Source organism: Phyllobates terribilis, unplaced genomic scaffold (genome assembly GCF_046119375.1).
Source record: "Phyllobates terribilis strain yellow unplaced genomic scaffold, ASM4611937v1 Scaffold_5__5_contigs__length_657084704, whole genome shotgun sequence".
NCBI classification, from domain to species: Eukaryota; Metazoa; Chordata; class Amphibia; order Anura; family Dendrobatidae; genus Phyllobates; species Phyllobates terribilis.
Window position 1 is genome coordinate 505,474,889 of NW_027362765.1, and position 24,156 is coordinate 505,499,044.

At 43.9% G+C, this 24,156-nt stretch overlaps 1 protein-coding gene across 1 annotated transcript in view; it reads left to right on the top strand.

The window, feature by feature from the left end:
- Positions 1-1,992: 1,992 nt before the first annotated feature.
- Positions 1,993-24,156, top strand: part of PKD2L1 (polycystin 2 like 1, transient receptor potential cation channel) — a 171,740-nt gene continuing 149,576 nt past the window's right edge. The window contains exon 1 of the mRNA XM_073681417.1: positions 1,993-2,398. Coding sequence (XP_073537518.1) covers positions 2,119-2,398 — 280 coding nt within the window. The 5' untranslated portion in view covers positions 1,993-2,118. The remainder of the gene's footprint in view (positions 2,399-24,156) is intronic.

The following is a 24,156-nucleotide window of genomic DNA, read 5'->3' on the forward strand; positions in this document are numbered from 1 at the left end:
ACGTCTATTGAGGCGAGACTCAGCGCTGGGGTCCCCGCGGTGGCTGCTGGGTTATGGGCGGGGTTACCCCACAGCGTCACACCCAGCATCCACCGCACGCTTTCCCAATGACTGGGGAGAGGAAGAGCACGCGGTGGATGCTGGGTATGACACGTGGGAATAATCCCGCCCACAACCCAGCAACCACCGTGGAATGCGGAGGAGAGAGATCCCTGGCTGCTGCCAGCACTTGTTGTGATGTCAGCGGATGTCAGAGCCGGCTGCTGCCGGGGGTCACGTGCTGCCTGTGAGTGGCCAGTGATAGCGTCGCTCACAGGCAGAAAAGGCAGAGGGAGGTAATTACAAAGGAGCTGCTTTTCATCATAAAAACACTTTGGCATATTTTAAATGGTAGTGGACATCCCCTTTAATAAAAATCAATGTACTTAAGGTTAAATAAAAATCCCCAAATGTTAAGGAAAAGTAGGAGTAATGGGGTTTAGCAGCAATCATGGACGTATTGATATTGGCATAAGGGACATTAGGGGAAATTTATGAATACATTCGTTCTTTACACAAGTTGGCACATGCCTGCTAAATTAGGCACATCCCTTGCTGTGCGTACACTAGAAGGTAAAATCTATATCAGCCATTGGCTTTACACTACTATTTACACCACTTTCTAGTGTAAATTCTACATTTGTAATGCCAGCAGGGATCCAGCCCCTTCAGCTCAACTCCACTCTTTTAAAAATAAATTGCTGAGAATGGCAGAAAATAGAACTAAAGTAACAAATTAAGGCATGTGACTGTTGTGATTCTTTTGGGTGTAAGGGTAGGTTCACACAAGTGATTTCTCCACATCCGAGAAAAATGGTCCGATTTTTCTGATCAAACTTTGATCAGTTTTTCTCGGACATGGAGAGAAAAAAAAAATTAATTCTCCACCTTCTCCATTCAGTCAGCTTCATGAAAATCAGAACTTGCATCCGAGTGCAATCCGATATTTTTCATGGACCCATAGTATTGTATTGCCAAATTTTATCCGACACCCAGATCAAAATTGGACATATGTCAGTCCAAGGAAAAAAATCGCCCATAGAATATGATATGACAGCACTCGTCCGAGAATATCGGTCCTGTGCACAAGCACTTATGATGAGCATTGTGATTATCATTTATTCTATACATAATTATAATAAGGAAGGTGAAGTGATTGTTTTATTTTTTTATATAGCAGGGAACATGTCACCCGATTCATGCTGCCTAAACCACGGGCAGTATGAATCAGAGCCTGGCTGCACGATTGCATCTAGGTATGTTTTTCTATAAATCCGACTGGCTGGCTCTTCCCAGCACCGCTGCAGGTGATTGACTGGTCTATTCCTTGTGTGCATAGGGAGAGACCTGTCAGTCACCAAGAGCGGCACTAGGAAGTGCTGGACGGATCCTTAATATATATTTAAGTGTCAGAGAAAAGTATACCTGGCTGCAATCATGAAGCAAGGATTTGATTCAAGCTGCCCACTGGGCAACATGAATCGGATGACAGGTTCCCTATAATTGTGACACAAATGTAAGTCATAAAGATTGTAGATGTTTTCATCTTTATAAATTATCATGCTCAGGTGCATCAAGTGTTCGGTTCGCAAATGTCATAATTTAGTATTTAAAAATAGCGCCCCTGTTCGTACTTTACAAATAAAAGTTTGACACTTTTTAAGCTCTTTTAGTGCCTCTTAATAGTTAAGACATGAGTCAAAATATTAGCACAAACTAGTGACATTTTATAGTAGACAAAAGTGTATCGCACTAATGGATTGCTTCTAACGTCACTCACATGGCGTCACAAAGAACTATTTCTAAAATAAATCATGTTATTATACACCTGCCATAGGAATATATGTTAGAAGCTTCCGCCTACTGGTCGCATGAAGAGTATAAACTGTTGCCCCTGTACTATCATCTGAGACAGCCTGCTTTTTAGAATTGCTTGTTCTATCCTACAGACAATAGCCAGTATGAATGACACTATAAAAAGACCTGTGCACTCCCAGATCTGTTAGTGTAGTGTCGGAGCCGAGTCTAATCCATATCAGAGCTGACCTGTGTACAAGAGCCAGCAACATTAAAAGAAATATGAACCCTGCCAAGCTTAGAAGCCGCACGGAAAATCAGTTCAAAGCCCACGAGGAACAAGAAATGGATAATTTAGGGAAAAGGGCTTGGGATAACCCAGCCTATGATGGTTCTCCATCTCTAAAGATCAAAGCCATATACAACCCCAAAACTGTTTTGGAAAACCCGTATGACAGTATGGACAATTTGGGAGACCCACCACCTTATCAGGAAGAAAAGGATCGTATGAGGGGCAACCTCTGCTCACAATGCTGCTGCCACATCGTCCATGGAATTAGAGGTAGGTAAGGTTCTCACTAACTCTGAGAAGTGAACGCAGGTTGCTCATATGTAATATTTTGCAATTTCATTTTAGAACTATTACATTTATTTTAAGTACTGAGCTGATAATTAGTTTGAGATTATTTAGAATTATTTATGAATTTGTAAGTATTTCGAAGAGTCATACAGAAAGTATCCAGAAAGAACCATCACTGTCTAGTGAATGTCAAAAATTCTGACATTATATGCTTCTACCTAAAAAATACACATTGACTGACATTCAATTAGTAGAGGAGAATTATGATTTGTAAAACAATTAATAATTTTCATGAACTTGAAGGGCATACTGGAGAGCGAAAAATAATTACACACATATATGTATATGTATACTTTTATTTATATATATATATATTATCGGCAATAGTGAACTGATAGGGTTAGTCTAAAAATTTGGTGTATTATTATTATGCATTATTTATGTCGCTTATGTTCAATTTTTGATTTACACAAAAGTCATCCAACGGGGTTACTGAAATAATCATCTGCGCACCAAGTGGACCCGGTCAGGTCTATGGTCACTAGTGTATTAATCACATTCTTGCTGATATATACAGACTTTTTACCACATTTATTTCTGACAATTGTTCTGTATGTGAATCAACACTTCTGATCTTCCTCTATATTTATGTGTTATGGTTAAATCTTTAATATCTTTTTAAAAACATATCTGATTTATTTCATACAGAATTATTAGTGAATTACTGCATGTGGCTGATGGAAAATATCAACATTTGTGCAAGGTTTTCTTTTAGATATTGTGGGGTTTTCTCATTTCAGAGCTACTGTAAACATCTAATGCTATATTTTAAAATACTTTAACATTGATATATTGTGGTATTACTTGTTTCTTACAAAGACGAGACTCCCAAATTTTGTTTTTGATAGGTTTCCTCTTTGCCATAATTGGTTCCTACATTTGGTATAGGTAGCTTGATCACTTCAATAAGGCTTTACTTGTATTGCTGTAAATGCACATACCGTATGTACATATGTAAAAGTTGTATGTTTTATCCTCTACAAACTTTATCTTGCCGATAAGCTTATGCACTGTATACTCTAGAATTTATTTTTTTGTAATATCTTTTCGCTTCTTTGTTTTTTATTCAGAAAAATCCCATAAATACAAATTGAGAATGAGCGTGCGATTCATTCGTAGAGATTTGTGCAAAAAAAAAAAGAGTTGACTATAATTATTATAGCTTTGCTTCACTTCTGCAACTGAATGTTCAACTTAGAAAAAATTCAGTGTAACTGTTACTTATTATTATTACTGTATTGTACAGGCTAATATTCATTTTAGACTTGTAGATCACTAATTACCGTATTTTTCGGACTATAAAACGCACTTTTTTCCCTCCTTATTTTGGAGGAAAAAGGGGGTGCGTCTTATAGTCGGAAATGTACTTGTTATAGTCAAAATGCTCACTGTGGTGTGGGGCGGCAGTGGGGTCACACAGCAGGGAAAGGTGGACCCACCATGAATTCACTATGGCTGCACTAGACAGGAGGAAGTGGGCGGTCTCCTATCCAGATCACGAGCTGCAGTAATGTTACAAAGAGGCAGGGCCGGGGGGGGCACTGAGTGTTGTGTTGTTCTGTGTTGCTTCGGCCCTGTGTCTTTGTAATGTGACTGCAGTGCGTGATCTAGATGGGAGACTGCCCATTTCCTCCTGTCTAGCGCGGCCATAGTGAATTCATGGCGGCGGCGCCGCTCCCTGACGTGTGACCCATTCCCTGCTGTGTGACCCCCCTCCCTGCCATGTGACCCCACTCCTTGCCATGTGACCCCACTCCCTGCTGTGTGACCCCGCTCCCTGCCATGTGATCCCGCTCCCTGACATGTGATCCCGCTCCCTGCGGTGTGAAACCACATTTACATTGATGAAATATTATGTTATTTATGTTATTAAATCGTTTTTTCCCCTATTCTCCAATATTTTCCTATTTTTCCCTATATTCTCTAAAACCTGGGTGCGTCTTATGGTCCAGTGCATCTTAGACTGCGTGCCCACTATGCGTTTTTCAAGTGTTTTCGCCATGGAATTTCGCAGCGAAAAAGCTTAAAAAACGCTTGGTAATACGTGTCCCATGGTCCCCAATGATAATAAGCATGTGCTGTGCACATGCTGCGGAAATTTCCGCTACAGATTATCATTGCGGAAAAATCCGCAGCACTACCATTAATTTTGCGGAAATGCGGTGTAATTGCCGCCATTGACTTGCATTGAATCGCACAATATCCGCATGAGTACATGTACACATGCGGATATTAAGCGATTCAATGTGCGGATGGTACCCGGGTCTGGAGAAGAGGAGACTCTCTTCCAGACCCGGGTACCATAGTACCTGTAGTTAAAAAAGAATTAAAATTTTAAAAAAATTATACTCACCTTCTGATGGCCCCCGATCTCCTGTACGGTGCGTCCGGTGTCTTCGGTTGGCTTGCGGTGGTGTAAGAGGATGTTCCATGACGTCATGTAGTCATGTGACAGGTCATGTGACCGCTGACATCAGTGGTCCCGTGACCTGTCACATGACTAAATGACGTCATGGAAGGTCCTTTCACACCACCGCGAGCCGTCGAAGACACCGGAGAGGAAGACCGGGGGCCATCGAAAGGTGAGTATAATGTTTTATTTTTATTTTTCACCATTTTATTCTTTTTTTTTACTATTGATGCTGCATTTGCAGCATCGTAACTTGGTCACACTATATAAATCCATGCCGATTACATGGATTTATATAGTGTGACCAAGTTGTCAAGCACTTTCCAAGTGAGGCTAAAATCGCTTGGAAAAGCGCTTGACAACCCGCATGCGGAAATGCATGTGAAGAACGCTTCACATCCGCTTGTCCCTGGCAGGAAAACGCATGTACAATCCGCATGTACAATCCGCATGTACAATCCGCATGTACAATCCGCACGCGTTTCTCCTGCCAGGGAGATGCAGAAAAAAATCCGGAGCATTTCTGCTTCGTGGGCACTTAGCCTTATAATCCGAAAAGTATGGTAATGCTCATTCTAATGCTCATTCTAACGAAATCATGTAGCTCTAAATATCACAGTTAGAGCTACATAAGGTTTGTGGTTTACACATAAACATACACAGATTAGGCCTTATTCAAATGCCAGCAATTTTTTTTTACCATTTGAGTATTATCCATGTTTCTTGTATAAAAAAATGGAAGATTTCCAAGCTTCTCTTTTCAAGTAGGAAACAAAGATGTCATCCTTGAGCTGTTTATTTTTATCAGTGACCCATTTACTTAAATAGGTGTGTTTTGTCCGCAAAAGTTTTTTTTCTATTTCTTGCATATCATCGGTCAGCAAAGAAAAAACTGACATGTGAATCATTCCCTAGAATATAATGTGCATATGTGCTGTGGTGTAAATAAGGTTGCCATCAAACATCAGGGACTCTCAATCAACATTTCTTAAAGCACCAATCCAGTGTTTTTGTTTTTTTTATTGCACTACTGGAGTGGTGCTCTAAATGTAATTCCACTGACCCCTGTCTGATACTCACCTGCTGCCATCTTCATCCTTTTCCAGCGTCGCTGACTCACTCCTTTCGGTCTCCTGCGAAAAGTGACCTGTCAGCAGCTCCAGTGCTTCATGGAGCGCGCCGGAGGTCACTTCTCAATACATCTCTATGAGAGCCTTGTTCTGGCCTCGTTCTGGCTCTCATAGACTTGCATTGAACTCTTATGACGTAGCTTCTGACTTCCGGCCAGTCAGAATTTAAGGGCACAAGATGACGCCGAGGGACAGAAGAGGCGTCGGTAAAAGGTGAAGTCACTGGAAGGTGAGTAAATATCCGGGGCAGGAGGCTTACATTTAAAGCACCACTCCAGCGCTGAAAAAAATTCGCTGGAGTGGTGCTTTAAAGAGCAGTTTCTTGGACATGCAAAGAGTTTTCTAATTTTGATTAGATCAGCTAGATCACACAACATGTTTGATCAAACATTATATCTTATTTTTCTATCTGTTCAATATCATAGAAGCCAATGACATTGGCCCATGTATGGGCATCTTTATTTTTCTGGTCTTTATTCAATTAAGTATAAAGATTTGCAGTGGCGCCATCATTTGCATACAGCCTGTAAAAATTGTGAGCAGCAACTTCCATATCAAGTAGATACAAGCTTCTCTAGTACAAGGCATGTCGAAAAAAAATGCACCAATATTGTTCATTTTTAATGAATTTGCCTTGTAATATTTTGGGCATTGCAACTTGAAAGATATTTTACCGACTTATTATTATTACTATTTGTATATTTTTTTCTTAACTCCCGAGATCATCCACTCTTCACTCAGGTGCTCTGAAAAATGTAAACGGTGCCACATAAAAAAACAGTGTACAAGCATGTGGTCTATTGCAGCTCATTCGGAAAGGTGGAGGGTCCTCAACAAACCATTCCCTATTCCTCCGAGCCAGAAGGCCAGAGCGAGGGACTGGGACTAGTGAATCCCTTTCGCCGAAGCTCAGAGAGATCCCAAATCTTGATCCCGGCATCTACCCGGGCTTCTATCCAAGTGAAACCAGGGGGGAAGCAGAATCTGATGGCCACACACTCCTCCCTAGACCGGTCATGAGGGAACCCATAAAGGAATCACGTCCCTCTTGATACAGGACACATGTGTAAAAAGTGACACACAGTGAAAAACAATTCAAAGAAATAGTGTTAGGTGTTCTCAGTGTAAAAACTGATCGGACCACCACCGGAAGTAAAAAATTTCCTTATCCTTGCCAGAAGGCCTGGATTAAGGGTGTGTGCTCAAAATAGGTGTGAAAGAGAAGTGCTGTGAAGATGTGCTATAGAACTCCGTGGGTTTCCCATGCCCAATGGGTTTAGGCATCTTAGGGTCACCACTCCTGGGGCACTGTGCTTTCAAACTTACCTGAACTAATGGCTTTGATCTTGGATGGCCAGGTTTTCCACCGGATGACTATATAAGCCACCTGGCATACTGAGCAGCACAGCGTACCCAGTGTGCATGATGTTAATTTACTTGGGCGCCAAGACCAAAGCCACCCAAGATGCTATACTTGATCTTAGCCTAAAGTCCGAGAAGCGACAATTTGCCAACTTGTTCCTCTCATAAATTTAGCTCATACAGTACAGTAGTGCTGCAGAGGCAAAAGTGACTTGCTTGCCACTGAGGTTGAGTTTACACAGGGAAGGATCAATGGTTTGCACTAGGACAGATACATGGCATAGGTCTTTGTGTTTGGATGGACATATGAGCTCTTGTAAACAATGGATCAGACCAGGAATCAGTTAACAAAAGTCTCTTTGTAGCTCTGCACTGACATTTGCTCCTGTGTAGAACATCATTCTTAAGGCACGAACACAGTGTTGCTTTTTGAAATTCAATTCCCAATTGCAAAATGAAAAATTACCTACAGATCTTTAGCAGCACCATGAATAAAAAGGTATTCCTACCCATCCCATAAATTTATGGTATATCACCAGGATATCCAAAGTCTAGGGCTCCTGTAATCTTAAGAATACAGATTTGTGCTTTATTCCCGTCTAAGATTTTTTTTCAATTCAGGAAAAATCAATGAAGGGGCCACTTCACTCTCAGGACCAGTGGGGATCTCTGAGGTTAGATCCACAATCAGTATAAAGTGATGACGAAATGCCATCACTTTACAAAAGTGGAATAATATATACAGTACTACGAGTTGTTTGTTTTAATAAACCCATTTTTGAACACCTTATTATGGACTTTAGAGGTAATAGAAGTGGATACTCCATTCAGTCATCTACTGGCCAGAGTAGAGCGCGACTAGAAAGTGCAACTCTTACACTTATAGACCGGACACATCCATGAATTACAACGACAGCCCCTGATTTTATTTGATACTGTAGGAAAACCAAACACTTGCTCCTAGTTTTCTCCATAATTCTTAGCTGATCAATGGAGGTCCCTGTAAAAGAATATTCTATGATCAGCTTAAAATCTAGGGATCCTTTTATTAAAGCGGACAACAACTTTTAATAATTTCAAATATTTTGTATTATTTTAACATATCTAAGTAAACGTAGGACTGGATGACTTCCTCAGTACATATAACATTGTGGGTTATAGATAATTTAGTGACAAATTGTACAATTGGTGGAGGGAGGTTGAACTTGATGGAACTAGGTCTTTTTTCAACCTACAGTACAGACCAAAAGTTTGGACACACCTTCTCATTTAAAGATTTTTCTGTATTTTCAAGACTATGAAAATTGTACATTCACACTGAAGGCATCAAAACTATGAATTAACACATGTGGAATTATATACTTAACAAAAAAGTGTGAAACAACTGAAAATATGTCTTATATTCTAGGTTCTTCAAAGTAGCCACCTTTTGCTTTGATGACTGCTTTGCACACGCTTGGCATTCTCTTGATGAGCTTCAAGAGGTAGTCATCGGAAATGGTCTTCCAACAATCTTGAAGGAGTTCCCAGAGATGCTTAGCACTTGTTGGCCCTTTTGCCTTCACTCTGCGGTCCAGCTCACCCCAAACCATCTCTATTGGGTTCAGGTCTGGTGACTGTGGAGGCCAGGTCATCTAGCGTAGCACCCTATCACTCTCCTTCTTGGTCAAAAAGCCCTGACACAGCCTGGAGGTGTGTTTGGGGTCATTGTCCTGTTGAAAAATAAATGATGGTCCAACTAAACGCAAACCGGATGGAATAGGATGCCACTGCAAGATGCTGTGGTAGCCATGCTGGTTCAGTATGCCTTCAATTTTGAATAAATACCCAACAGTGTCACCAGCAAAGCACCCCCACACCATCACACCTCCTCCTCCATGTTTCACGGTGGGAACCAGGCATGTAGAGTCCATCTGTTCACCTTTTCTGCGTCGCACAAAGACACGGTGGTTGGAACCAAAGATCTCAAATTTGGACTCATCAGACCAAAGCACAGATTTCCACTAGTCTAATGTCCATTCCTTGTGTTCTTTAGCCAAAACAAGTCTCTTCTGCTTCTTGCCTGTCCTTAGCAGTGGTTTGCTAGCAGCTATTTTACCATGAAGGCCTGCTGCACAAAGTCTCCTCTTAACAGTTGTTACACAGAAGTGTCTGCTGCTAGAACTCTGTGTGGCATTGACCTGGTCTCTAATCTGAGCTGCTGTTAACCTGCGATTTCTGAGGCTGGTGACTCGGATAAACTTATCCTCAGAAGCAGAGGTGACTCTTGGTCTTCCTTTCCTGGGGCGGTCCTCATGTGAGCCAGTTTCTTTGTAGCGCTTGATGGTTTTTGCAACTGCACTTGGGGACACTTTCAAAGTTTGCCCAATTTTTCGCACTGACTGACCTTCATTTCTTAAAGTAATGATGGCCACTCGTTTTTCTTTACTTAGCTGCTTTTTTCTTGCCATAATAGAAATTCTAACAGTCTATTCAGTAGGACTATCAGCTGTGTATGCACCTGACTTCTGCACAACACAACTGATGGTCCCAACCCCATTTATAAGGCAAGAAAACCCACTTATTAAACCTGACAGGGCACACCTGTGAAGTGAAAATCATTTCCGGTGATTACCTCTTAAAACTCATCAAGAGAATGCCAAGAGTGTGCAAAGCAGTCATCAAAGCAAAAGGTGGCTACTTTGAAGAACCTAGAATATAAGACATACTTTCAGTTGTTTCACACTTTTTTGTTAAGTATTTAATTCCACATGTGTTAATTCATAGTTTTGATGCCTTCAGTGTGAATGTACAATTTTCAAAGTCATGAAAATACAGAAAAATCTTTAAATGAGAAGGTGTGTCCAAACTTTTGGTCTGTACTGTATGTAATTATGTAACCTTTCCAGGAATGTTGCAGGGAGAAAGAAATGCAGACCAAAGTTACTAAGATTTGGCCCCAATCAGACAAAATCAAAGTATTCATGTTAAACTATCACAGGGATGTCAAACTCAAATACAGAGTGGGCCAAAATAAAAAACTTGGACAAAGTCGCAGGCCAACCTTGATATCGGATAACAGGCCTACACACAGTATAATGGGCCCCACATAGTCGTTCATACAGTATAATGGGCCCCACATACTCATCCAGGGTAACACGGTGACTCAGTGGTTAGCACTACAGCCTTGCAGCACTGGTGTCCTGTATAATGGGCCCCATATAGTTCTCAATACAGTATAATGGCCTCACATAGCCCTCCATACAGAATAATGGGCCCCACATAGCCCTCCATACAGTATAATGGCCTCACATAGTGCTCCATACAGTATAATGGGCCCCACATAGTCCTCCATACAGTATAATGGACCCCACATAGTGCTCCATACAGAATAATGGCCGCACATAGTGCTCCATTCAGTATAATGGCCGTACATAGTCCTCCATACAGAATAATGGCCCCACATAGTCCTTCATACAGTATAATGTGCCCCCATAGTCCTCCATACAGTATAATGGCCCGACATAGTCCTCCATGTAGTATAATGGGCCCCACATAGTCCTCCATACAGTATAATGGCCGCACATAGTGCTCCATACAGTATAATGGTCGCACATAGTCCTCCATACAGTATAATGGGCCCAACATAGTCCTCCATACTGTATAATGGACCCCACATAGTGCTCCATACAGTATAATGGCCTCACATAGTGCTCCATACAGTATAATGGGTCCCACATAGTCCTCCATACAGTATAATGGACCCCACATAGTGCTCCATACAGAATAATGGCCGCACATAGTGCTCCATTCAGTATAATGGCCACACATAGTCCTCCATACAGAATAATGGCCCCACATAGTCCTTCATACAGTATAATGTGCCCCCATAGTCCTCCATACAGTATAATGGTCCGACATAGTCCTCCATGTAGTATAATGGGCCCCACATAGTCCTCCATACAGAATAATGGCCCCACATAGTGCTCCGTACAGAATAATGGCCCCACAGAGTCCTCCATACAGTATAATGGCCGCACATAGTCCTCCATACAGTATAATAGTCGCACATAGTCCTCCATACAGTATAATGGGCCCCACATAGTCCTCCATACATACCCCACATAGTGCTCCATACAGAATAATGGCCGCACATAGTGCTCCATTCAGTATAATGGCCGCACATAGTCCTCCATGCAATATAACAGGCCAAATATAATCTGCCAGCCAGATTTGGCCCTCCACGAGAGTTTGACATGTGTGAGCTATAAGCATTAAAAAAAAAGATGTATGGTATGATTATCATCCTTGAAGGGTTCACTCCTGTTTGGTGGATAGCAGTATGGGAAAACTGATTATCCAATAGAAAAGAGAATATACACTGTTACACAGAATTATCTGCAAAAACAAGAACTGATAAAACCATTTTCATTAGCTCATCAAAACTCTTAATCGTAGTATACCATGCTATAATTAAGAACTTTTGTAAGAGTGGGCTGGGAATAAAGCTGCAAGATTTTACATGTGATGGGCTCGATTGTCTCGCTTCTACAGATATATAAATATTTCTTTACAATACCATCATGAATCTTTTCTTACATTCCCTAAAAAGAGTATTCTAAGCTAATTAAGAATCAATTATATGCTTGAAGTTACTAAAGCTCCCATACACTGTTAGATAGCAGTCGTCGAATGATGGTTCAGCTACTCCTTTGACCAGTAGCAATCTCCCTTGATTTCTACCTTTACACAGGAGCACTCAGCAGTAGTTGGCAGACATTTCTGACAGCTTATCTCTTTGAGAACAAAAGGATTGGGGAACAGACGGGTGCCCACCATACACATTAGACCGGGTGCCCACCATACACATTAGACCGCTGGCATAACTCATCAATATCGAAGAGTGCAACCAACATTAATCTAAAGTGTATGAGGGGCTTAACAAATGTCAATAGATAAGGTGCATTTTCACTGCGAGATTACAGTGAATGAGCATTCCTAGGAACACTTGTTTCACCATAATCTTGCAGTCTAAATAGGCTGCCGATCACCCAATGAATGAGCAAAATACTCCTTCATTGGGTGAAATGATCTTTTAGTTTTCACAAAACATCATCGTTCTCAATGGCAGTCTATGCACACTGAATGATATATTACAGATCTATTATACATCGTCCAGCGCGCATTGATTGTATGTGTGTAGGCGATTAAACAACTACAGATCCGTAAATATTTACTAATCGGTGGTTGTTTAATGTTGCAAAATCGGGTTATGTAAACCCACCTTAAGATTTTGTTTAAACAAATGCCTGTGGGTGGTCTGTTGTGCATACAAACAACACAATCACAGAAATGATGTTTGCATAATTTAACCCTTACAGCCTGTCATACAATTCCTGCTGAATGGGTATGTTTCCTACTATGGGTAGTATGAAATCCAGATAGGCTCCCTTCTCACAAATAACTATATTTTACACTCATATAGCCTATAAGCCTCCTTATACTGGCATGTCACTCTCCTCAAGGAGAAAGGTTACCCCTTAGACCACAGTAAGAGGCCTCTCATACAGCCAAATCAGATCTCATGCTTTGCACTAAGGAGGGGAAACACCCTGAAACTCGGGCCTGCAAATAGAGATTCTGATTTGGCTTTTATCCTAAGTCAGGTGGCAAGGCTCGTCAAAGGGTTGATATTGACTTTTAGGATCGCTACTTCCAATAGGTGGCACTAGAGTTTAAGTGCTTTTCGTTTCTAAAGAGCTAATGTGCATATTTTTTTTAAGCTGAAACACTACAATATTTCAGAGAAACATTATTTGAGAAATGAGCTGGGCAGCAGATGATGAAGAGTCCATCTAGCTTTTAGCTTCTCTGTGCACAGCTCAGCTTGATTAACAAATCTTCTACCCAAATAGAGGAGAACCTGTCAATAAAGTACAGTCTTTGGGAAGAAGCTAGAGGGTACCGCCCAGTGGACTCTTCTCATTTTTCTAACAATGTTTTCTATATGTTTCTGAGTAAAACATTGTTGTTTTCAACTAGGGAGTATTTCTATATTTCAAGCTGCCCATGCTTCAAGTGACAGAAATCTTTATTTATTTATTTATTTTACTCAGTTATATAGCACCATTAATTCCACAGCGCTTTACAGACATTATGGGTACTGTCCCCATTGGAGCTCACAATCTACATTCCCTATCAGTATGTCTTTGCAATGTTGGAGGAAACTGGAGAACCCAGAGGAAACCCACGCAAACACAGGGAGAACATACAAACTCCTTGCAGAACTTGTCCTTGGTGGGATTTGAACCCAGGACCCCAGCGCTGCAAGGCTGCTGTGCTAACCACTGAGCCACCGTGTTGCCCTAATCACTTAATTAATTAATCGCTTAACAATTTCCCTTTAAGAAACTGGCCTTTCTAATGTGAGGTATAGATTGCCTGTGCATCATCAACCTAGAAAGATTTTTCCCTTTTTTCCAACCACATAGCATTCATGTTTTCTCAGCACACTTTTTTATGTTGCTTTCCAACTATAAGTAAGTGAAGGCCAAGGTTTTTAGTAGTCCAGAGCTTCTCACTGAAACAAATATTTAACATGATAGAATCCTATGATAAAAGCTTTAGTTACAGAAGCAGAGAAGTTTGACCTTGAACAAGCGTCCACAAGTAAATGGTCCCTGGTGCAGCCGTATGGCACCGCATACTCACATTAGAAGGCTATTATGAAAAGGAAAAGCAAAGTAAAGCAGCATGAGCCGGCACTCGTAACGAAAGAAGTTAATGGTTATTATTACATAATTACAGAGTCATTGCTGCATTCTTAATATAGTGCTCTAGAAATCAAAACCAACCATTTTCACTTTCATTTGACTTTTAATTGCTTGACTTAACTTGTAATATTCTAATATATCTTAGTGTTCTCACTCAGTACACATAAACCTGTATTTGAAGGTCAAAACTTCCTATATTTATATCTTTAATTATGTCCTGTTCTCTCAGTGGTTAACTAAAACAAAGTAGCTTAAAGACATCACACTATAAAATTGCAATAATAATCAACTTCAATATTAGATATTTTATGGAAGATGTTCAGTTTGATCATGTGGCATTTGATTGGTTTCATGCAGGCAGATTTTATGGACAATCTCAATGTGCACATATACATATGTGCCTGAGGGTGTGATCCCGAGATAAGATGGGGAAACCAGTAGAATATGTGATTACTCCAATAATTATTATAATCAACAATGGCTTGTTATACTACTTAACTAAAAAGTGGTACGGCCATTTTTCCAAAGTGTTTCAGGACCCATTTTTCAACATGATGACAGGCCGCATGTTGCTCGTGGTACTGTGAGCAGCCAGCATGGCCTAAACATGCTACCATTGCCTGCAGTGTCTCCTGACTTGTTTCCCATTCATCACATCTGAGACGTCATTGTCTGGCAATTGCAAAAGAGGCTGCCGTCAGCGGATCTTGATGATTTGTGTGCCCAAATGCACTTAGTGTTGCAAAACATTCCTCAGACAACCATTAATAACCTCAGTGATAGCAACCAAGGTGTTTAAGTGCGTGTATTTCTGCACATCTACGGGATAAGATTTCTGTCACAGGGATACCGCAACAGAGAGGGGCCAGAAGATCGCGATGTCTGGTTTTACGAACTACTGCACTGGTTAGAAGTACTTCAACAACTTATTAAACAGCGCAGGGTTTTTCTTTGCTGGCAGTGCAAGGGTTAATCTGTTCAGTTGAAGCTCCTGGAGCTTTCCTATCTGAATTGTCTCAGCTGTTCAGTATTGACCACTCCCCTCTGCTATATATCCTTGCTTCTGGCACTTAGGGATTGCCAGTGTCAGTTCTTACTGCCTTGTTTGGAGTTGGAGGTGTAGTTTGTTGTTGGAGTAGGCGTTTGGAGATTTGTTCAGGAGATTATTGCTTGGAGTTTTGTTTTGTGTGCACATCCTCATCCTCTTCTATTTAGTTTCTCCTTCCTTATCTCCCCTGTGTTCCACTCTGTTGTTTGGTGAGTGTATTTTGCATGATTGTTATTTTCATTTATCCCTGTCCATCTTCCCTTGTTTGTCTGAATAGTGTTATCCTAAACACTATGGCTTCCCACCTCCTTGGGTGGGGAAGGGGACAGATAAGGGTTGATTTTCGGAGCATAGCAAGGCACGAGAACCCCGAGTCTCCACCTTCAGGAGTATTCCAGGGGACATGGATAGACTAGGTTGCCCCTAGTTCTAGGGTCCTGGTTAGCCCCCACAGTCCCAAGGCACTGCGTGACAGTTTTTCCTTGTGGAGAGTGACAAGCGAGGCCTGGCTTGTCAGAGTGAAGAGACTTATATGCCATGCATGCTCCTCTGAGAAATTAAATATACAAATTGCCTCTTCAGAGAGAAAGAGGTCTTTAACTCTAGTGCCACCTACTGGAAATAGCAATCCTAAAAGTCAGTATCGACCCTTTAATGAGCCTTGCCATATGATTTAGGATAAAAGCCAAACCACAATCTCAATTTGCAGACACAGTGTTTCTGGGTGTTGCCCCTTGTCAATGTAAAGTATGAGAAACTTTACCCCTTGGCCCCAGTCTTAAGCCTCTCACCTAGCCAAATCAGATATCATGCCCCATGTGATAGCCCCCACAGCACTCTACAAGTACTGTCTGATAAAATATGAAAATAAAAAAAATACTCACCTAGCCCCCTTCCCCTAATGCACTGTTCCAGACTGTGCAGTGTGTGGACTGAGGCTCCGAGCAGCAGGCGCAATCTAGTGATGCCATTGTACTTGCTGCTCTGAGACTCAGACGTTCAGGCTGAATGGTAGAACAGGGAGCCGATGGTTGACTGTTCCACCATTGTATTCATGTGTATCTCCCGAGGATGCAGATAACATTGACATTTTTATGCAAGGTGGGTAGGGGCAGCACGAAGGGGCGATATGCCACTGATAAACCATATATACCATAGTCCATTGCTTGCCAAATCCATATTTTTCCCTTAAGATAATCATTCAAAAGATTTATGTTTTTATTAAATCCTTTTCTTTTTTCAAATTATCAACATGGTGGATTAAAATGATGTATGATTGGTAAATTATCCCAGCAGCGTTAGAACTTTTATGAAAAGAGTAAAGGAGGCTTATACCTTTATGATAGTCATCTTTTACAGAAGAAGTTAATCTCCAACGTGTACTAATTTATAATATAAAATTATTTTTAGGTTTACCGTAATGATAAATCCAGTGACTGACACCTGAAAAGGCTGGTGTGTCAGTAGGTGGAGGAGCCTCTTGTACAGCTCTTATCAGCGGCGGACATATCATTGGTGAAACCTGTGCCGCTGCACAGGAGCCCAAGAGAGAAGGGTGGCAACTTTCACCTCCTAAGCAGCAAGCATCTTCTGTGACTCGTAAAGCAGTCTATTATGATGGGATATCAGACTGCAGGCTATTCTTGCACAGGGTCCTCATCTTCTACTAGGAATAAGGAAACCCGATTCTACTTTCCAGTCATGGGGCAACACTTCACTATATGTTATAAACGGACAAATTTATAATCATGTCCTTAACAAATAATGAGGCCCTTGTTCAAAGAATGATCAAATTATGGTCAAATTATTATGCAATCATAGTGACGCGCCCCTGGGCCTGTGCTGAGTAGCGTTGCGCACGCGGGAGCCTACCCGGAGCTGGATCTGATAGGGGTAGTAGTCTCGTGGCGGTGACCCGGTCCGTGCCCAGGGAGTCAAGCTGAGTGGCAGTATAATAGCAGTAGATGTAGGACGACTACGCCACCCGTTGAATGCAGCTATGGAGCTGCCGCTGCAGGGCAGACCGCTGAGGCCGGTGGAAGGATGGTGCAGCGTGGATGGTATAACCCCCAACGGGAGGGGTATGGCCTCAGGGCAGCCGACGTGGATGATGGGGGTAGTAGGAACCACTCAGAGACGATGCGGTGTAGTTCAGGGTCTTTACTGGTGACAAAGATAGACCCTCCCGGAGTACTGGCTAGCGGTCGGGGCCTGGTCAGTCCTTGAGGAGATGGGATCTCTCCTGGCCAGGCGGAGTTGTAGGCCTCCCCAACTAATTGTACTCTTCTGGCTACCTTGCTAGAGGCGGGTAAAAGTAGCCCACGTCCCTGAGTGTACCGTGTGGTGCTCACCCGTATGGCCGGTGACTCGGGGCCTTCTAGTGGCTTCCGCTCCACGACGGCGGTGCTGGTCCCACGCGTGTGACCGTGCCTTCGGGTTTCTTGGCCAGAGGACCTGAAATCCCCTGCCGGGCGGTTTCTGCTGCTGGGTCTGGGTTAATCCCCACAGCCTCGGACTCCGGGTCCGGTGGTAACTCTTCAATCAGGGCGAGCTCTTCAGCTGCCAGCCCCTGATTCCTTTTAGCACTGCTCCCACAGAGCTCCTGATCTTTCTTTCCTATGCTGCTCCTCTTCTTCTCTCTACTCTTCTCTTCTCTTCTCACTAACCCTGCCTCAGCCCCAGTTTTATATAGGGGAAGTTCTTCCCCTCCCAGGACTGGGCAGGAGGTGTGGCATGCATAGGATTCCTGACCAAGAGACCTCCCACCTGCTCTCAGACATAACATTGCTATTACTCTGGAGACCAGACCCCTGGGGTGCCACAATAGCATCACATGAACTTCCTAAATTGCGAGAGCAATTTTAGTCAGATGAAGCTGTCAATTCGGGTCAGGAGACCCATGAAAAGTGCTTGCATTTCGGTCTATACTCGAATCATGATACACAGATATCTGAATTTGGCCTCAAAACATACCACCACTTTCAAAAGAAAAAGTATAGTACGGTATAATAATTTTTTCTAAACTCTATCAGAGATCTTTGCCTGCAAACCACAACATTGACATCCACATATCTGTGGTGCACAGCACTAGGCAGCTTACTGCTAGTTTAGTGCGGGAGCGAGCGTCATAGGATTTTACTGCAAGAGCAAGTGTCATAGGATTTTACTACAGGAGCGAGTGTTACAGGATTTTACTGCGGGAGCGAGCATCATAGGATTTTACTACGGGAGCGAGCATTATAGGATTTTACTGCGGGAGCGAGCGTCATAGGATTTTACTGCGGGAGCGAGCATCATAGGATTTTACTACGGGAGCGAGCGTTATAGGATTTTACTGCAGGAGCAAGCGTCATAGGATTTTACTGCAGGAGTGAGCGTCATAGGATTTTACTGCAGGAGCGAGCGTCATAGGATTTTACTGCAGGAGCGAGCGTCATAGGATTTTACTGCAGGAGCAAGAGTCATAGGATTTTACTGCAGGAGCATGCGTCATAGGATTTTACTGCAGGAGCAAGCGTCATAGGATTTTACTGCAAGTGTAGCGCCCCGAGGGCTCGGTTGCTACAGGGGTATTGCACCTCACCCAGAGGTGTGATATTCCACTCCCAGGTAAGGATGGAGTGTGGACCAGGGCTCAGTTAGCTGCACACACACACACACCCCATTTACGGGGGACAGCTCGACGGTGCCCCCAGAAGGCACGACTGACCATGTCCCTGGCTGGAGTGGGGAGGGGGGAAGAGAGCCCAGTGGTGTGGGAGCAGAAAGGGGGCGGTTTCTGGAAGCACAGGAAGGAGCTCATTGGGTGCAGGTCACCTGAGCTCAGGCACAGAGAAGCAGATAAAAGGTGGGAGCCATCTTAGTCTAGGGTTGAGTTCAGAGGAGAGAAGTAGTTCAGTCAGAGCTGACAGGGAGCTGCGGCTTAGCCTGAGCTCAGCTCCACGAGGCAGGCCTAGAGAGAAGGCCGGGGCCAGAGAGGAGAAGAGGAGAAGGAAGGAAGGAAGGAGAAGAGACAGAGGAGTAGAAAGGCTCCAGAAACAAGAAGGCAGAAGGGACCCTAAGAGAGCAGAATGGACAGCAACCGTTGCAAAATTGCGTTATATCCGGTGAAGGGTCAGGCTGTGGAAGGGTACCGGATTCCCAAGTAGGTGGAGGTAAATCATCCCTCAGCCAAGAACTGGAGGTCGTGATCATTTATTGGTGCGACCCCCCGCTAAACCTGCTAGGAAGGCACCATATAGTATAGCGGGAAGTGAAGGCCAACACTTACCCGACACGGTCCGCGGTAGCCGGACAGAAGTCAGGACACTGGTGGGGCACGAGAGGCCAGAGAAAGGACAGAAGGGGGTCCTGTGCCATACTCCTGAATTGCCTGGGGGTTGACCGAGCTCCTCACCTGGTGGACGCAGCATGGCTCGGGCAGTCCTTGCTGACAGAAGTGACTTGGATAACAACTGTGAGTAAAAGACCCTGGACTGCATCATTGGACTCTGTGTGATTTCTGCTGCGCCTGCACCATCACCCCCAGCATCTCCTTACACTGCCCTGAGGCTACACACTTCCCATGGGGAGTTATCCTACCCCTGTGCTGCACACCAACACCAGCCTCAGCGTGCCTTGCAGCGGCGGTTATCCCTGACCGCAATCCACGGGTGGCATAGTCGGACATTCAAAACACTGATAAATAGACTGCCACAATTTGGTCTGACCACCCTGAGCCACGGGATCGGGTTGCCACTACTACCCCCATCAGCACCGTACATCAGAAGGCCCGATTCTGGGTACCCCACGGCCCAGGGGGCGAGTCACAAGCGTCATAGGATTTTACTGCAGGAGCAAGCGTCATAGGATTTTACTGCAGGTGCAAGCGTCATAGGATTTTATTACGGGAGCGAGCGTTATAGGATTTTACTGCAGGAGCAAGCGTCATAGGATTTTACTGCAGGAGCAAGCGTCATAGGATTTTACTGCAGGAGCAAGCGTCATAGGATTTTACTACGGGAGCGAGCATTATAGGATTTTACTGCGGGAACAAGCATCATAGGATTTTACTGCGGGAGCGAGCGTCATAGGATTTTACTGCAGGAGCAAGCGTCATAGGATTTTACTGCAGGAGCAAGCGTCATAGGATTTTACGGCAGGAGCAAGCGTCATAGGATTTTACGGCAGGAGCAAGCGTCATAGGATTTTACGGCAGGAGCAAGCGTCAAAGGATTTTACTGCAGGAGCAAGCGTCATAGGATTTTAGTGCAGGAGCAAGCGTCATAGGATTTTACTACGGGAGCGAGCGTTATAGGATTTTACTGCGGGAGCGAGCATCATAGGATTTTACTGCGGGAGCGAGCATCATAGGATTTTACTGCGGGAGCGAGCGTCATAGGATTTTACTGCAGGAGCAAGCGTCATAGGATTTTACTGCAGGAGCAAGCGTCATAGGATTTTACTGCAGGAGCAAGCGTCATAGGATTTTACTGCAGGAGCAATCATCATAGGATTTTACTGCAGGAGCGCGCGCGTCATAGGATTTTACTGCAGGAGCAAGCGTCATAGGATTTTACTGCAGGAGCAAGCGTCATAGGATTTTACTACGGGAGCGAGCGTTATAGGAATTTACTGCAGGAGCAAGTGTCATAGGATTTTACTGCAGGAGCAAGCGTCATAGGATTTTGCTGCCTGAGCAAGCGTCATAGGATTTTGCTGCCTGAGCAAGCGTCATAGGATTTTACTGCAGGAGCAAGCGTCATAGGATTTTACTACGGGAGAGAGCATTATAGGATTTTACTGCGGGAGCGAGCATCATAGGATTTTACTGCGGGAGCAAGCGTCATAGGATTTTACTGCAGGAGCAAGCGTCATAGGATTTTACTGCATGAGCAAGCGTCATAGGATTTTACTGCAGGAGCAAGCGTCATAGGATTTTACTACGGGAGCGAGCGTTATTGGATTTTACTGCAGGAGCAAGCGTCATAGGATTTTACTGCAGGAGCAAGCGTCATAGGATTTTACTGCAGGAGCAAGCGTCATAGGATTTTACTGCAGGAGCAAGCATCATAGGATTTTATTACGGGAGCGAGCGTCATAGGATTTTACTGCAGGAGCAAGCGTCATAGGATTTTACTGCAGGAGCAAGCATCATAGGATTTTACTGCAGGAGCAAGCGTCATAGGATTTTATTACGGGAGCGAGCGTCATAGGATTTTACTACGGGAGCGAGCGTTATAGGATTTTACTGCGAGAGCAAGCGTCATAGGATTTTACTGCGGGAGCGAGCGTCATAGGATTTTACTGCAGGAGCAAGCGTCATAGGATTTTACTGCAGGAGCATGCGTCATAGGATTTTACTACGGGAGCGATCGCTATAGGATTTTACTGTGGGAGCGAGCATCATAGGATTTTACTGCGGGAGCGAGCATCATAGGATTTTACTGCGGGAGCGAGCGTCATAGGATTTTACTGCAGGAGCAAGCGTGATAGGATTTTACTGCAGGAGCAAGCGTCATAGGATTTTACTATGGGAGCGAGCGTTATAGGATTTTACTGCGGGAGCGAGCATCATAGGATTTTACTGCGGGAGCGAGCGTCATAAGATTTTACTGCGGGAGCGAGTGTCATAAGATTTTACTGCGGGAGCGAGCGTAATAAGATATAACTGCGGGAGCGAGCGTCATAACATTTTACTGCAGGACCGAGCGTCATAAGATTTTACCGCGGGAGAGAACTTCGTAGGATTTTACTGCGGGAGCAAGCGTCACAGGATTTTACTACGGGAGCGAGCGTTATAGGATTTTACTGCAGGAGCAAGCGTCATAGGATTTTACTGCAGGAGCAAGCGTCACAGGATTTTACTACGGGAGCGAGCGTTATAGGATTTTACTGCAGGAGCAAGTGTCATAGGATTTTACTGCATTAGCAAGCGTCATAGGATTTTACTGCAGGAGCAAGCGTCATATGATTTTACTGCAGGAGCAAGCGTCATAGGATTTTACTGCAGGAGCAAGCGTCATAGGATTTTACTACGGGAGCGAGCGTCATAGGATTTTACTGCGGGAGCAAGCATCATAGGATTTTACTGCGGGAGCGAGCGTCATAGGATTTTACTGCAGGAGCAAGCGTCATAGGATTTTACTGCAGCAGTAAGCGTCACAGGATTTTACTGCAGGAGCAAGCGTCATAGGATTTTACTACGGGAGCGAGCGTTATAGGATTTTACTGCAGGAGTAAGCGTCATAGGATTTTACTGCAGGAGCAAGCGTCATAGGATTTTACTGCGGGAGCAAGCGTCATAAGATTTTACTGCAGGAGCAAGCGTCATAGGATTTTACTACGGGAGCGAGCGTCATAGGATTTTACTATGGGATCGAGCGTTATAGGATTTTACTGCGGGAGAAAGCATCATAGGATTTTACTGCGGGAGCGAGCGTCATAAGATTTTACTGCAGGAGCAAGCATCATAGGATATTACTGCAGGAGCAAGCGTCATAGGATTTTACTACGGGAGCGAGCGTTATAGGATTTTACTGCGGGAGCGAGCATCATAGGATTTTACTGCGGGAGCGAGCGTCATAGGATTTTACTATGGGAGCGAGCGTTATAGGATTTTACTGCGGGAGCGAGCATCATAGGATTTTACTGCGGGAGCGAGCGTCATAAGATTTTACTGCGGGAGCGAGTGTCATAAGATTTTACTGCGGGAGCGAGCGTAACAAGATATAACTGCGGGAGCGAGCGTCATAACATTTTACTGCAGGAGCGAGTGTCATAAGATTTTACCGCGGGAGAGAACTTCGTAGGATTTTACTGCGGGAGCAAGCATCATAGGATTTTACTGCAGGAGCAAGCGTCATAGGATGTTACTACGGGAACGAGCATTATAGGATTTTACTGCGGGAGCGAGCATCATAGGATTTTACTGCAGGAACAAGCGTCATAGGATTTTACTACGGGAGCGAGCGTTATAGGATTTTACTGTGGGAGCGAGCGTCATAGGATTTTACTGCGGGAGCGAGCGTCATAAGATTTTACTGCGAGAGCGAGCATCATAGGATTTTACTGCGGGAGCGAGAGTCATAGGATTTTATTGCGGGAGCGAGCGTCATAAGATTTTACTGCGAGAGTGAGCAACATAGGATTTTACTGCGGGAGTGAGCATCATAGGATTTTACTGCGGGAGTGAGCGTCATAAGATTTTACTGAGGGAGCGAGCGTCATAAGATTTTACTGCGGTAGCGAGCGTAATAAGATATAACTGCGGGCGCGAGCGTCATAGCATTTTACTGCAGGAGCGAGTGTGACGCCCAGCTGCGCTTGGTATCACAGATCCTAGAAGGGTGTATTGATGGATTCTTCCACAAGAGGCCCCCATAACCATTCACACATCTCCACTTTCCACCTCAGACCAGCAGAGGGAGCCCGTTAGGGATAGATAAATAGGGAAGGTGGAGCCAGGCAGCATTTAGTTGCGAGTCTAGTTCAGTCTGGTTTAGCAGTAAGTCCAGTATAGTCTGAGAAGAGTTACCTCAGAGGACAAAAGCCTGTTCTAGCTCCTTCAATTGCTATCCTGCCGTGGAGCTTATCCAGACCAAGACTCAATGTAGCTCAGAGAAGTGAGCTTTAGGTGTGCCGGCGCCATAAGATCGGTGAAGTGCGGCAAACTGCCGTTAGTGTGAGTAGCCTAGTGAGGGCCCGAGTAGGCCGAAGGCGAGAGGAGAGTTAGTACATAGGGGGCAGAGGAGCTTAACTAGCTCACCCCGAAGCAGTTACCGGACACCGGGTCCGAAGCTTACCGGGATCTCTATGACCCAGTAAGACATAACCGGAATCCCTGGAGAACTACAAGTCCCAGGATCGCTAAAGTGCTGATACGTAACTGAGCCGGGAGACACATAGGCCCGCAGCTAAGGTACGTGTACTCCAAGAAAAGGCCCTACCACAAGGTCAGCCAGCGCAGGACAGAGACAAAGTTAGGGCTAGCTCCAGGC